Source organism: Apteryx rowi, unplaced genomic scaffold (genome assembly GCF_003343035.1).
Source record: "Apteryx rowi isolate R43461 unplaced genomic scaffold, aptRow1 scaffold_144, whole genome shotgun sequence".
Taxonomy (NCBI): Eukaryota; Metazoa; Chordata; class Aves; order Apterygiformes; family Apterygidae; genus Apteryx; species Apteryx rowi.
Genome location: NW_020447686.1, coordinates 940,248 through 956,131, shown reverse-complemented (window position 1 = coordinate 956,131; position 15,884 = coordinate 940,248). Strand labels below are relative to the sequence as shown.

Below are 15,884 nucleotides of genomic sequence, written 5' to 3'. Positions count from 1 at the left end.
GGCAGGGATAGGATATTGCAGGCATAGAGTTTTGAATAACTGGTACCTGAATAGCCTAGACTGTACTGTTTCAGATTTGAACTAGTCCATATCCCCTAGCAAATATGTATTCCTTGTGCATGACAGAGAGGGGTGTTCTCTCAGGATGATTTGTGCCTAATGCTGCCATTTTCCCAGGGCACTTGTTCTTAGACCTGCCTAACATGTACCATCCCATTAACCATTGTAGTGCACACTAAATATAAATTATATCAAAGAAAAACTATAAGAGAAATTTCTATATATGAAAAATGTCAACATGTAACTGAAAATACATAAATTTGCTGTATTTGCCTGTACCTTAGGTGAGCTGGGATCAATTATAAAGTAGATAGAACCATAATGAGAGTTGTGTGTTCATAAGTTGAAAAATTAAATCAATCTACCAGTTTATTTCAATATCAAAGGGCATGCAAAATTAGACAATTTTCTCATCAGAGCAGCATTGTCAATACTGAACAGAATCATCAGAACCCAGTGAAGGGTGAAAAAAAGTGTTTTGTGAATTAGTTCACTGAATGTGGCTAACATCATTAGACCAGACTGCTTCAAGACTTTTTTTTTTCCCTGAATGTTTGTGTGGCTGGTTTCTGTTTGCACAGATGTTTGTGGAGCAGCTTTTATTAGTTGAAGCAACTGTATTCATTCTGAAGCAGTAGGATTCATGCCAGAATTTCCTGTCTGGCATCTCTATCTGTACATGCAATTACTTGGTGGTGACCAGAGAAAGTCAAATGGAAAATGGGGTAGACAGATGTAAAACCTGTGTATTGCTCCTTCTTTTCTTTGCCAAGAAGAGGTGTTTTAAAATCTGTCCTCTTCTGCCTCATGACAAACATATACGCGTGCGGAGTCTCCTTAGTCAACTAGGAATTTCTTTCTGGGAGTGTTCAGGGATGAGGGAGCAAAGAAAAGAAGAATGGGAAATACTTTAAGCACACTAAAAATGTCTAGCCTTATTTATTTCCATTTCCTTCACAGTAGCATGCTTCCCAGTCTTTCTCTGAGAGTTTAAAACCCCAGTGATTTCTTAGGGTACTTGGAGAGTAGGAATTGTATCAGTTAGTCAAACTGATGAAACAGTCCTGATCCTGAATATTGAAAATCCATGATTCAGATCTCATCAAAACAATATATATGCAAGTAATATGAATTGTGACTGTTTCCGTGGCAGTTCTTCAACAGAAGAAAGGATGTCTGACCTGTAAATTGATTCAAACACCATGTTTGTATAACTCTAGTCTCATTTGTCATAATGGGACATTCGACTGTTATCAGAGGTGACATCAGAATGAAATTTTAATTGCAGCAATTTAACTTTAAATGATGAAAACAAATTTTTTAGTCCTCCTTAATGCTCATCTCAGTTTAATTTCTTAAGGCAGCTTCCATACATTTTAGTGCACTTCTTTCCCCCTGATTTAGGGGATCCAGCCTGTTCTCCATACCAAATAGGAAAGACTTTAGATACATGAGAGAAACTGAATCTTCTAGAACATTTTTTAATACATGTGTGCCTTTCTTTAGTTAGCAGCTGTGAAAGACAAGTGGTAGAAGAGCACTCCTTTTGTGAGAAACCCAACTGCCTGTTGGGTCTCCTACTTGATCATGATGATTTTAGGATTTCTGATTATAAGTGGCTGATACACAGCAGTTACCATCAGGAGGTCCCAAAGATTAGACTGATGTATAGCTTTTCTCAAATGTGGAAAACAGAGCTGACTTTGGCTTCAGTCAAGCTACATTAGGAAAAAATTTTGCCTATGCTGTCAGGAAGGAAAAGAAGGAACTTTAAATCCTAGGAGATTAAAATTAACGAAATCTTTTCTATTCTATTTCAATTATTGCTATAGTTGCTGAAACACGCCTAGGGCGAGGGCACATACCTTATCTATAAGGGAAACAACTCGTGTGCAACGTGTGGATCCTGAACAAAGGCATCTTCTGCATTCTTCCTTACAGTTAGGCTGTGTGGTACCATTGATACTTGAAAATACAGAATTTCCGCTTAAAAATCAAAGGCATGATGTGAACAAAAAGTCTCATTTAGGTGACATATGTAGCAATTCTTTAAAGTGTTTCCTTATCTGTTCTAGTTCTGTGTTCTCTAAAGAGCAACTAGGGTAAGCAAGGTGCTTGTCTCATGTTGTTTGTTATTAAAAGCAGTGAGCACTTTCTTTTAAATGTTAATGAAGTCTGGAAAGCCCATGTGCCTGGCTGAACTGGGTATTCACAGGCATGTTTTCCACAAGTGTGATTGTAAATAATGGTATTGTTATTACAGTGAAAGAAGTAAAGATATTAGGATCATAAATCTGCATGACACTATCATAAATAATTAGTTTGCACTAGAAAGGTTAGAGTTATAAGGTGTAATTTTTCCTGATGCTATTTTTTTTGGCCCCTGAAAACCGTAAAAATCCACAGTTTCTACTGGTAAAAACTGACTCTAAAGCCAGTAATAATATAGCTGTCATTGACTGAACATGGAAGGTACAAGGAAAATGAATGCTTTCTGAATTGAGAGCTCTCTGGCTTGTTAAAATTAGGTTAGATGCTTCCTCTAAAATGCTGTAAATCTTGTCTTGAGAAGAAAACAGTTATCTTTTTGCCTTTGGTTTACAGCAAGATCAGAGGTAGGTCTTTCTCTTTAGTTCAGTGAATGTCAGAGCTCATGCCTGTTGCTTTTCCACAAGGCACTTAATATCTTTGATTAGCTGAATTCCTTATTTTTTCCCCTTTCCTGCTAAGAAATTCACCTGAACACACTAACAAAAGTTCATAAGCTTGGCAGTGTTTCACCTGTCCAGCCCTTTCCTGATTTCTGTGTGTGCACATGCATAGATTTTTTTAAAATAAATCTTAATAGTCAAAATTAATTTTTAAATTTGAAAATGCTGGGGACTTCATTCTCATTTTTGTCATTTGTTTAATACCGTTTAAAGAGAAACATTTTTTGTTTCATTGTATGCACTGTTTTGTCAGCATGTACCTCTCTGGGAGAAAAAGCCTTTTCAATGTTCTGTCTTTATCCTCAAAGCATGGTGTATCTTCTGTTCCTTACATTGTTTGGAGCACTGTCTCAATGTCCTTTTACTGCAGAAATACCTGTTTGTATTGGGAATACCTAATTCCTCTTATTACAGTGATCCTGTCTCCAAGAGCACTACTCACCTCTGAACTGGGGAAAACACTCAGACTTGCACTCACACTCACACACCCACATTCACACTCACATTCACCCAAGGTTGTGAGTTTCAGGTTGAGAAACCACACCGTGTTAAGAAGCCAAACAGTGGAGGGAGGGGGCAAAAAGCTGTATTTTCCCAGGGCATTTGGGCTCCATTGAGCACGATTGGTTTGCCCTTCATTTCCTAATGAAGGCTGCCCTCAGCGACGACCAAGTTGGTCTGCCGTAGCAGATGTAAGCAGGATCACTGCAGTCTTGGGGAGACGTCTTGTTGAAATGGACAGTATCTGTGGCATAAGCTTACATGCGGGCTGAATGCACCACAGTGTGTTTTCAAATCTGTTGTAGTGCTGTGACATGTTCATTTGAAAAAACAAACAAACCAAACCAAAGCAACCCTAACCCTGTGTACGGTGGGGAATCCTTCTATCAGTTGTTCTATTTCTGTCTGGAAAGATCAAGGCTAGATGAAGGAATGATACCCAGTGACCCTGTATTCTTCCTGGTCTGTAATGTTCATTCTTTGTTCTTAAAATTCGAGTATACCCTGATGTAGGCCAACAGCAGTTACTGTCCAATTTCGCACTCACCGCTGTCTAATACTGCAGTATACCAATAAAGCATGGACCTTTACCAACTGGAGAGGTTGCTGGCTACTAAACCAACACCAAGCTTRAAGACAATATGAGCATGTCAAGCCATTTAACTGTGTATGCATGGAATTAATTTTTTTTATTATTTTTAGTTTTACCTGTACTGAAGGCTTTTACTCATTCTAACTGGTATTTTGCTGTAAAACTGTCACTGGTTTAATTGTTCTGTCCAATTGCTGGCTCATGCTTTGTCCTGAATGTGAGGAAATTGGTTCAGTGAGAAGGTGCACCATTCTCCCAAATCCCTTTACTGCCACTCCTGCCATGGGCACACATTTTGAAGCTGTGAAGTCAAAGCAAACCTTTCTCTGTGTGATGTTCCTCTTCATGCCAGACAGGGTTATGGTTATGTATGACATCAGATCTGTTCCAGAGATGTTTTTCCTTCCTTTTCCTCATCAGATTCATTACTAATGCATTCAGGGATGTTTGTACATGAATTTCTGATTGATGCATAACTATTTGTCAAGATCTTTTATTCTAACAAACTGTATCCAGCACTCCAACTTGCTTTGTTTAATGGGGAAGAGAAGGGCTGTCTGATGAAATGGTCCCCCTCCAGCTTTCATGGAAGTCAGTGGGGGGTTGTTATTGTGTTCAAGGGAAGCAGAAGGGAATCTGCATCCAAAATCTTTGTTAGTTCAGCAGCACTACTGTGCCTGGTTCACACCTGGGGAGAGAGAAGAGACAGGCGCCCTTGTTAAACTCTTTTCCAATCTAAGATACTTCAGTCATCAGAAAAGTACTTATGAAAACTGCTGACACTTCACCTGGTGTTACCTGTCCCCTGTGTCATTCTGTATTATGTCTCTGACCAAAACTTTTATGTAGAGTTTAGAGCTATGCAACTAATGTGGCTATGGAAAATTGAGCCAGACTGTAGTCTGTGGTTACAACAGTGACAGCTCTGTCAGATACTTTCTTATTAAAAGAACCTTTACAAGTGGTGTACTCACTAATGCAAGGGACACAGGGGCAACAGCTTGGGTTTCACCTACCAGACTGGAGTTTAGAAAACACTCATCTGCTCTTCAAGAAGAGTAAATGGGATCTGGATCTCTGCAGTACTTGACAAAACTGCCACTGACTTAAGCAGCTGTGGAGCAGGCCCAAGAGAGAGTAAGCCAGGAGCCCTGCAATGTTCCAGGTATTGGGAAAGGCACTTTTCTGACTTCAACACATTTTAATTTCTAATAATAAAACTGTAAACCTGGAGAACAAAATAACCCTTAACAGTTGAGTTTGTGTGAGGACTGTAGGTTTTCTGGCAAAATTTTGAATTTCAGCCACTTTCAGGAATGGTTGATGTTTATTTCCCAGGAGCATCTTAGCACTGCTGTACTCTTCCTTGCTGTTTAAACCCAGCGTGTAGGGATGGGAACTCCAGTTCATTGGGAGTGGAAGAAGAACACTAAATGGCATGAGCTTGTTACTCAGCAGTTTCAGGAGAAGAGAAAAAAGAGGAGGAGTTTCTTCAAGATATGTTGAGCCCCTTTTACCTTCACAAAGAGGAGAGCTCTTCTGTGCTAGGATAAAGCCTCCAAGTAGGGATTTCAGGCCAGTAGGCTGTCTATATAGTCAAAAAAAAAAAAAGTGGCACATGCTATTAGCCTACCTGTGATTTGAATTGACCTCTGGGAGGGACTTTCTTCATCAACTGAAAAATAGCAATTATGAACTTTTTTTTGTTCCCTGGTGCTGAACATATTTCCAAACAGTGTAGCTCACCCAGGCCAAGTTTGGTCCCTGTAGGCACCAAACTGAGCACCAGTCACCTGCAAGTGCCACCACACCTGTGCATTCTCACTATCAAATTACTCTCAAAGATGTGATGTATGTTTTGACAGAAATATATGTTAAGTATGTGATTTTGACCAATGATTTCATGTTACTTAGCAAATGGAAAGTGTAAGTTAATGTAGACTGATTTGAGACACTTCTGAAGCTAGGACGCTAGCCCGTAGTTTCATGCTTTGTGACTGTCTAAAATCCCATTGTTGTTTCTTAGATTTTTTTTCAAGTTAACTTTCAATCGGAGTTTACCTTTGCTGTCACCTTCCCTACCCCAGCAGCTTTTCCCAGTGTCTTGAGGGTAAACTAGCTCGATGCAACTAAGAAAAACCAGGTATTTTGGCACTGATGAGCTAATCCTACATACTGTGATAACTTATACAAAGGAAAGTGCAATCTCGTTATTTGTCACTGTCATCAGCCATTATTTGTTTCTCTTCTTAAACCCAACTTCAGAAAAGAATTTAAGCACATACTTAATTCCTGCCGCCCTCCACCACAGATATCGTTTTAGTGTGTGCTTGAACAATCCTCAGGTCAGCGTCCTTTACCTGGTCTCTCTATGTGTATATATTTAGCTAGCTCCATTATATTTGAAAGATGGGCCCCCAGTTTAAGTCTAAATAGAAATCAGCTGGAATATAAGCAAAGACCATTCCTTTTACCAGCTGCAAACCTTTTCAGCCTCCGATATGCTATGCAGCACCGCTTGACATCTGACAACTGACATGCTAATAATTTGCTGTCAGTCAAAGAATCCTTTAGGGTAAAATGTGAGCAATTTCAGGACCTTGTAAATGAAGTTATTCTTTTCCCTTCTGCTCCTGTTTATATTCTGCAGTATGTAGTTGATGTGTAGAGCCTATATGAATATACTCTTGTGTGGCAAGAGGTCAGAGAAAAGACCATTTGATTAATGTAGGTTATTTGTTCCTCACTGCCGTGAAAAGGAGAAAGTCACATTGCAACACTTGTCATGGTCCATCAGCATGATGCATGTCTTGTTTGATTGGTGATGGTGGAGAGAAGACCTCCAACTTTCATTTCTTCATGACCTATTGACTTTCTCACAGCAGAACAAGTTAGTTTTCCTGTCTTAACCATAGCAACATCCGGTGTGTTGGTCTTAATGGCTGTGTTGGTTGTAATTAGGCCCCCAAATCTGCTAATGCAACTGAAAGCATTTTGAGGCACTTTTGCAATATAGCCACTTTCTTATACCTAGCTTTAGTTTTCAGTTGTTCAGCATGTTGGCGTTCCAGTGGGGTTTCCAGTAGTCTTAACTGAGCTCTTGTTTCTAGGTGTGGTGGTTGGATTTGGTCACTGCTCATGTCCACATTGATACTCAAATGTAGCATTTTAACTTGCTGCAAAATAACTTTGAGAATCTGTGAGCCGCCAGGCAAATTTTTTCATGGTGATACTTTTCCCAAGTCTTGTCTTCCAAGCATAGATTAGGAAGTCTTTTTAATTCATTGTCCGTTTGATACTTTGTAGTTCGAAATACTCAAGCTGTACTGATAAAAAAAAATCCAGTACTTCAGAAGTTAGGTCTAGGTTTGTAAATAGATGGGTAGATATGCCAATTTATCTATATCTATCTATCACAGATAGGTGCTATTTAACTTCTAGAATATAATGCCTGTGAACTTCTCACAGAGGTGCAAATCATTTACTCACTGTCATATGACAGGCATAGTGCCAGAATTTCTTTGTTTCCATGTTTGAGGTGATACCACTTTTCTTATGTCTTTTGTAATGCAGAGTGTAGTGCTTTTAACCTTACAACCTTGCTATTAATCTGTTTCACTATTTCTCAATGATGAATTCCTTTTCTTTTGAAAATACTGTATACAGTTGTGTGCTAGTGTCAATAAAATTGACATTTGTGTAACAAGCTGTGGCATTTTCTCAAATTTCACTGAACATTGATTTAGTGTGAAACTGTTGGTAAATCCTTTCTTGCTAGCTGTAATAATACAGAACTTCAAGACAAATATTGCTTTGACTTTGATTTATAATAGGCTACATAACTGTCATGATTACGTAAACTAATAACTGTATTGTTTTTTCTTTCTCTTTTCAAAGCAATGATATACAAACATGAACTGGTCTGGAATTGGAAAACATTCATGTTCTAGCAATAAATCTGAGTTCTTCCAGAAAATAAATAGGTTTTACTACTGGCCTAATTACACTTATTGGTGCTTCTGTTTACTGGAGTGTCTCAGTTGTGTTGTAGTTACAGGAACACTTAACTAATGTAATCTAGGGAGGATATAAACACATCATAGTAATATGTATTTGACCTTAAGTGTATATGGCAATGTGTGTGTTTTACATTTAGTCCTAGACAGCCTATTAGCTGTGGTAATTGAGAGCTTGTCATATTTTTTGATGGATTTTAAGGTATGATGCCAAAACAAAACAGACTGTAAATGTTTTTCCATATGAAAGAYCCAGCTTCTGGTTTAAAACAGGCTTAGATTTTCATAGATTTGGAGGAGGGGACAACTGAGAGGACACTGGGCATTTTTGGCAAACTCTTTCCTTTGTGCAGTCAGTAGTCTGGCTGCCTCCCAAGAGACAAAATGCTGATTTCAGTATTATTTAATGTAGTGTATATGAACCCGTGGAAGTGTAATTAATTGTCTGGGTTTTTTTAATCCAAAATTAAATGGGGCTTTATATCTGTGATAATCTAAAATTGTCATGCTTTCTGCATTAAAAATATTGCTTTTCTTATGTAAATGTAATGCTAGCATTTCCATCCCAAACAATCAGAGGAGCATGGAAAGACCTACAAGGTATAATATGCATACTTCTGTTGTGTGTAGAAATTGGGGAAATAGTCATTTTCTCCGTTCGTGTTAGATATGACTGTTGTTACTTAGGAGCAACACTGCCATAGAAAGTCCTTGTTTCTTTTTCTCTAGACATCCACTAGATACATTTGTTCTAACATGTATCCCATAGCTCCCTATGAAGTACTTAAGCTGATTTGAGTCTTTGGAGTTGTACTTTGAACTAGAAAGAATGGTGCTCCTAGGGTGGCTCCCTTGTTATTGCATTTATTGTATTGTATGCTGCTTTTAAAACTGAGGAAACTATTCTCTTTCTTAGAATGGATTACAATGTTGAAAAATTTGGCACAAATTTGATGCTTAGCAGTAAAACTTTGCAGCACAGTCATTTATGGCCTCATCCCTCATAGAGACACTAATTCCAGCCAGTTTCATCAGCTGAAAGAATGCTCCAGTCCCTTGGCTAATGCAAGTGGATGCATCTCCTCTGATCTAAAGTCCATTTGGACTAGTTTGAGGACCCTGATGGCTGTATCTTGTAGTGTAATTTCCCATGCTGCAATTCAAGATTGTTACTTTTTGGTACCTTCTGGAGAAAGCCTGTCCTAACTGGGATTTCTGTTTTATCATTTCTTTGGCAGGTTCTCTGACTGGCAGCCCTCACCTTTCAGAGCTTTCCATCAATTCCCAAGGAGGACCATCAGTGGCAAATATGTCCTTATCTCCAAACCTGAGCCCTGATGCCAAGCAGTCATCTCCCCTGATCAGCCCTTTGCTGAATGACCCATCATGCATCCGGACTGATGATGAGGAAGAGGTCAAAAGAAAGGTAAGACAGCTGGCCTTGCTTCTGTTCTCCACATTGTGTTGTGGTTACAGCTATTTGTCAAGTGATTAATATCTAGACCCCTGCTGCTTCCTCAGCATGGGTCCACACAAATAACTTTAATGGGGTCACTCAGTATCTGCTCTCTTCTCTCATGGTGTGTCCAAGAGCATGTGTGTGCTCCTGTGGCAGAATTCACACAGTTCGGACTGGGTCAGGCCGGAAGCACAAATCTGCTGTAGTTGAGTGCTCGGGGGCCTAGATTCATCCTACTGAGCAGAGATGCAGGAGCTAGGGACCCCAGCTCCTCTCTCTAAGCAGTAGAGAGAAGATGGGTAGCTCCATGTCTCCAAAGTTACTGTGGAATAAACCTTGACCAGTCCTTTTGGCTGCAGCCTTAAGAGCTTGTTTTGACAGGGTTTCTATTTTTAAATCTCTCGTGTTTTTAAGGAGATGGGTTTTAGTAGTTTGTTTTAACAAAACTCTCAACTCCAATATTTTACTGGAGGGAGAATTTCCAGGTGACGAGAGGAAAGACACAGTTTGAACCTCATGCAGGAGTGTCCAGCCCCAGCTCTCCAGGCTCTCTCTGCTGGGAGCACCACTTGCATTTAGTTGTGGGTGTAGAAAACTCTCTCTGAGCCACAGCCTTCAGTGTTCAGCTGAAAGTATTTGGCTCAGTCCCATCACTGCAGCAAAGCCACGAGGTAGCATCACATTCAAAACTGTTTCTCAAAGACAGAAGTGACTCTGTCTGAGCCAGGATGTTCTGGGCTGGGGCTGGCTCGTCCCTGCTGCAGCAGCCCGGCAGCCTCCTTCGCTGGCTGCCTGCTGTGCTGCAGGGCAAGAGGGGCTTGCTCTTGTGCCTGTGTTGCCTGCTTTCTCTCCTGAGCTGGAAGCGTATGAGAAGGAATAAGGTAGGAAAGGAAGGTGGAAAGTGGGAGAGTGTGTAAGGAAGATCTCCTTCCCCACTATGCATAGTTAGCTGGTATGTGAGAAGAATTTGGGAAGAAGAAAAGCTAAGGGTCAATTAATAGACTTACAGTTCTCTGGGCCAGTCCAAGTAACAGCAGCCCACTGACTGCTGTAGCTTACACCAGCTGATGATTGCTCCCATGGGGTTGCGTACTGACTGAGAAATGTCCCCACAGTCTCTCCCCACATCCCTTTCTGGTGCATCCTCTGCACTGATGACCTTGAGGGAGGAAACACAGAAGCAAAAGATCTATGAATGTTTTGCTCTTCTTTTGTGCTTCTTGAGCGACACAGACCAAGATAATTGGGATCCTTTGGCTGTTCAGAATTAAGAGGTCAAAATTACTAATGACTTTGCCTTTTGGATATCACAGGAGGGTTGTTAATCTAACCCGCTGCTAGGTTGTCCAACTGCACTGGGAAAAACTTCTGGGTTTGACTTTTTTGAGAGTATTTTGCTGTAGGTCTTTACCCTGCCAATGGAACTTTTAATAAATGCTGATTTTTGCAACATTTGTCAAGTTTGTTTGAAATGGTTGCCTAGCCTGCAAGGTATTTCTTTCTGAGCTTCGGAATATGTCCTGCTCCAGAAGCATAGAATAAGCCTAAAGGAACATCAGCACCACAGAGCTGTGGAAATAACCTTGGCAGAAAGGAATCTCTCAAGAATCCATAGAAAGTGTGTTTACAAGGAAAGATTGTTCTCAGGGCTTAGGAATATTAAAGCATGAGTCACAGTAACCACAAGCAAGGGTCACTAGCTTGTAACTCGCTTGGTTATTGTTGTCTGCGGTTCTTTCTGCAGAAGGCAGCCCCATAAAAGCAGGTGAAAACCTAATGTGTTTGCAATTTGCAGAGATTCCCAACTGAGAAAGCTTACTTCGTTGCTAAAGAAGTAGCAACCACAGAACGCACATACCTGAAGGACCTTGAAGTCATCACATTGGTATGTTTACTTGAGTGTTATTCATGAAACATGTGAAGCTCTAGTCAGCAGTAGTATTTTATCTGCTCCATTTAACATCTTAGCTGTTCCATGCTACTTTTTTATATTCTGCACTGTAGGTATTCTCTACAGTGCACAGGAGCATGACTCTAGGGAGGGAATAACACAAAAATCAGAAAGTAGAAATTTGCACTGTAGTTAGTAATGTGCACTACAAAACTATTTCAGGTTGAGGAACTTGAAACACAGTTCAGCTATTCTTTCTTCTCTCTCATGCTTTGTGGTCGCAATTATTAAAAATGCCTGTGGGTTTTCAATGATTTCTCTTAAAACTGAAGTAGCTCCCTAGAGGGAAATATTACTGTTTTCCCTGGCTTAAATGTTCTCCATTCAACATGAAATATTGTTGTAGCACCTATTTGAATGATTCTGATTATGCAGTAAGTTAAACTCTTAAGCAACTCACTGTCTTACAGTATTTCACTACCTGGTCAGAGTATGACAATTGTTAAAATCACCAAGACAAATCTGTGCTTTCTTTGCACATACAGCAACAGTCTTGTTTAATTTTTAAGAGTAACACGTGCAAGATTTGGCCTTAAATAATATTTGTCTGTAAAAGGACACTGGATCCAAGACCTCTCATGGTGTTTCAGCAATGCTGCCAGTTCCAGACCTCCCAGCTCTTTAATTGTCCTATGCGTGAAACATCATCAGGGTTGTGCATTTAGGGTGCATTGCCACCTCCTGCATTGAGTAGTGTGATAAGGAGGTCATGATGCAGGAAAGAGCCTGTTGTACCAATCAAGGAGAGACACCTTCTCCTCAGCTTCTGCTTTGTTCCAGGAGGCCACATGGCAGATATGCAGTTGGTCTGGGACAATGTAGACATAGCCAGTGTAGGCTGGAGCAGCATGGTTGTTACAGGCAACAAGATAACTCTGGCTTTACTGCCTACTCTCCCTGGCTTTCTGGGGAAGCCAGGCAATGAAAGAAGAGGACAGGTTGTGTGGGACAGTGGTCATTGCTGCAATCCCAGCAGCAAGTAGCCAGTGCCATTGGAAATGGTGGAAGGAGTGAGTCTCGTGTGAAATACGAGACTTGGTAGATCTTCACCTACCTTAGCTTTGCTCAATGCAGAAATAAAGTGGGGGAAAGGGAGGCTTGGATTGGGTATCTGTTTATACAGGTCTGGGTCAACTCCAGCTGATGCAGTGTCAAGGCTGCTGTAACATATACATGCTTCCAACAGCCTTCTAGGAACTGCTGAAAGTCAACCATAGATAGCTGGAACCCCTCAGGACAATGAGGAGGGAGTAGTGTTACCATGTTGAAGGTAATAGTCCATGCCACCTTGGCAAGCCCCATAGGCTGATGGTTTTGCATCACCCATATGCCTACCAGGGTGAAATTAAGAGAATATGGAGCAAAACTGACTCCAGGCACCTGTTGCACTCTGCAGTGTTTGGTACTGACTCTTCTATTCTCTGCAACTAGCATCTTGACTTGAAGGTGCAATACACTGTGCCTGTTCACTTTGCAAAGTGCATGATGTTCTCTATCCACACACAGCAACATGGGCTTGAGTATTTACTGTGCCAACTCCTGTCAAGGGGTTTTCAGATAGAACTAGGCAAAGAAAATGCAGAAAACATTTTTTGTTTTGACTGAAACGCTGTATTTTCTTCTTACACCTACAATATTTGCAAATTCAGTCTGAACTGACCAACCATTTTGGGCTTGAAAAGAATTTTCAGGGTTTTATCAACAGTGGCAGTGAGGAAGGGAATTTCTTTTTTAGCCAAGCAGGACTTGACCATTGATAAGAGCACCAGTTCAGCACATGGGAGTGTCAAGGGGAGCCTGGGTTATACTCCTGGTGCCAGCTAAACAGGTCCTTACTGGGTTAGGTGTATATGTGTTAGGTCTGTATGTGTTTCGTGTATAAAGACAGCAAATGATCATACCTGGCGCATTGCATCCCCTTGATAACTTTGCTTCTTTTTTCTTTGCAGTGGTTTCAAAGTGCAGTGAGTAAAGAGGACTGCATGCCCGAAACACTGAAAAATCTAATTTTCTCCAACTTTGAACCTTTGCACAAATTTCACACTGGTTTTCTCAAGGAAATTGAGCAGAGACTTGCTCTGTGGTAGGACTGCTGTTTGTTATTTATCAGTGTTATTTCATGCAGCTTAGCATTTTCACATTCCTTTTTTGCTAACTCTATGTATCATGTGATTTGACTGTTGTGATTTATTTGTGCAAGTTGCAGATGTTGGTTATTAATAGACTGCATATACTGAATCATGCCTTGCTCGTGTTTACTTGATAAAGTCTATTGTTCAGATTTCTCAGTGAGGTACGGACATATGTAAATGAGATCATAATACCGGATGAAGCTTCCTCTTGCCAAATGTCACTATTCCTATATGGCAGCTCTTCTGAAATACATGCTGCATGAGTGATAAAGAGGGAGACAAAGGTCCAAATCATGTTTCTGTCAAATAGGGATATGCTGACAGGAATTTTAGAGAGCGATTGATCATTCAGCAGCACCACAACTTTGACAGTCTCAGGGTGCACAGTGCACTCTGCAAACTGGTGGAGTATTAGAAGAGGACATTGGTCTTGAAAACGATCAATCCATAGCTTAATAGTGACAATGAAACATGGCAGTTTTGTGAAATAACTGAAAGATGAGTAATTCTTCCCTGGCAGGACTCTGTAAGTCAGTGCATTTGGCCAGTGATATCTGAGCCAAGGCAGTACACAGAAACCCTCTCCTCCCTCTGACTTGACCCATCTGGACTAGGTTGCCTTGCTCTGTGCAGACATTTACTGGAGGTTTATCTTCAGTGGGGGCAGCCAAAGCTCTTCTTTCTCAATTAGAAAAGAGTGACAATGGAAAATTGCATGAAAGCTGAGGTTGTGTACCCCTGCAGGCAGTCCTGATGAATGCTAATCAGTTTAATGCCTGTTTAACCAATTAATCAAAACAAAAGCAAAACATAATCTAAGAGTGTATGAATTTAGCTCTTATGATGTGATGAGCAAGGTCTTTGGTTGAGAGCACAACACAGTGCAGACTAGTGTTATCCAAGCTCAGCAATATATCGGTGCCTTCATCTCCAGGATCCTTGCTATCTCTTAATCTTGTCTGGGCACAGAGCTGCAGTTCATGTCCATCTGTGTGGCATTTTTCTGATGTGTGAAATATGTTTTGTACAGGGCTAGTGTAATCACACCAAATGGTTCACAAAGTCTGGCTTATATTTGATTATTCAATGTAATGCTTTGAAGTCAGAAGTTTATATAGGGTCCAGTAGTGATTTCCAGGGGTCTTTTAAATATCAATTTCCCTTTCTGCATCTCATGACTGATGTTACAGACTATCTTGCAAGGTCTCTCTGAGCTATTCCATTTCTTGCTGCCTTGCCAGGTAAAAATGACTTTAGGGTTTAGGTCATATATATGTAGGAAATAAGATATAGTAGCAATTGATGATAGTTATCCAGATACCAGGTATTTTCTGGGCAAAGGGGATTGTGATACTGCCTCTTAGAACTGGCATCCTTATCCATGGCTTTGTGCTTGACACTTGACATAAGCTCACTTCTAAGGTATGTGCTGCACAGCAACTCTGCCTGCATCTCCCTTTCCCCCTTTGGGCTGCTACCGATTTAATCCGGACTATGTTCTTTCTTACTCCTGTTACTTGCTTTCCAATAAGAAATATTTATGGTAGGTACTCCAGGAAGGCTCTTTCAAATCCTATAAAACAGTGATTGCTTCTCCAACCATTCTGTAGGATTAGCAGTAGTTGGGGTGGGGGATGTGGTGAGAAAAGGAAGCTTGGTGCAGTTTGTAAAGGGCAGGATTCTGCTCTTCACCAGACCAGTCTAATCTAGTGAGATTGATGGGCTTATTTGGGTTAATTGAGAGAGAGGACACATTTGGCCATATGTTATGTAAATATCTTTTCTGGGGGGTAATTTTATCCTGATAGATATGGAATTTGTTACGTTCTATCAGAATAAAAAAGTATTTAATCAGATAATCAAGAAGGGGAGATTAGAGCTGTGCATTTGGGTGCTGATTCCTAGGGCACATGTTGAAACAGAGGTTCATCCTATATCTTTCTGATTGCTGATGTTATTATAGGAGGATGTCAACCTCCTGTTCAGACGTGATGTTTCTCAAAACTTGGATTACGCTGCAATAACCGCCTACCACTGCTCCTTGTGTGAAAGGTGACTTGTAGTAAACAGAGAGAAATATCCTAATGGCAGAGCAGCTGATAAAACCAACCACACCTGACTTGAACTGAGTTTCCCATCAAAGGGCCTAATGCAAAGCATACATATGTAAGGAGAGGAGCATGGCAAAGAAGTTGGTACCAAGTCAAACTGCCCAGACTACTCACTCGCACTGATGTCTTTGACACACAGGTCTGTAAGCAATAGGGGACTGTTTGGACCAGAAGCTGTCCCAGTGTTTTCACACATTGCCAAAGTAGCATGTGATTTCTGAGACCTTCCAGGCTGATGCAACTTGGCAGTGGATGCTCTGATCCATGTTCTTTCGGGACTCCAATATCTCACCTTTAGATGAACTCTTGCCTGCACTGGGACATGCCCTATGGGCAAATACCAAAAAGAGA

The 15,884-nt window shown here is 40.6% G+C and overlaps 1 protein-coding gene across 1 annotated transcript in view; it reads left to right on the top strand.

Moving 5' to 3' along the window:
• Positions 1-15,884, top strand: part of FARP1 (FERM, ARH/RhoGEF and pleckstrin domain protein 1) — a 178,780-nt gene that overhangs the window by 135,080 nt on the left and 27,816 nt on the right. The window contains exons 13-15 of the mRNA XM_026058206.1: positions 9,119-9,306; positions 11,135-11,224; positions 13,240-13,373. Coding sequence (XP_025913991.1) covers positions 9,119-9,306; positions 11,135-11,224; positions 13,240-13,373 — 412 coding nt within the window. The remainder of the gene's footprint in view (positions 1-9,118; positions 9,307-11,134; positions 11,225-13,239; positions 13,374-15,884) is intronic.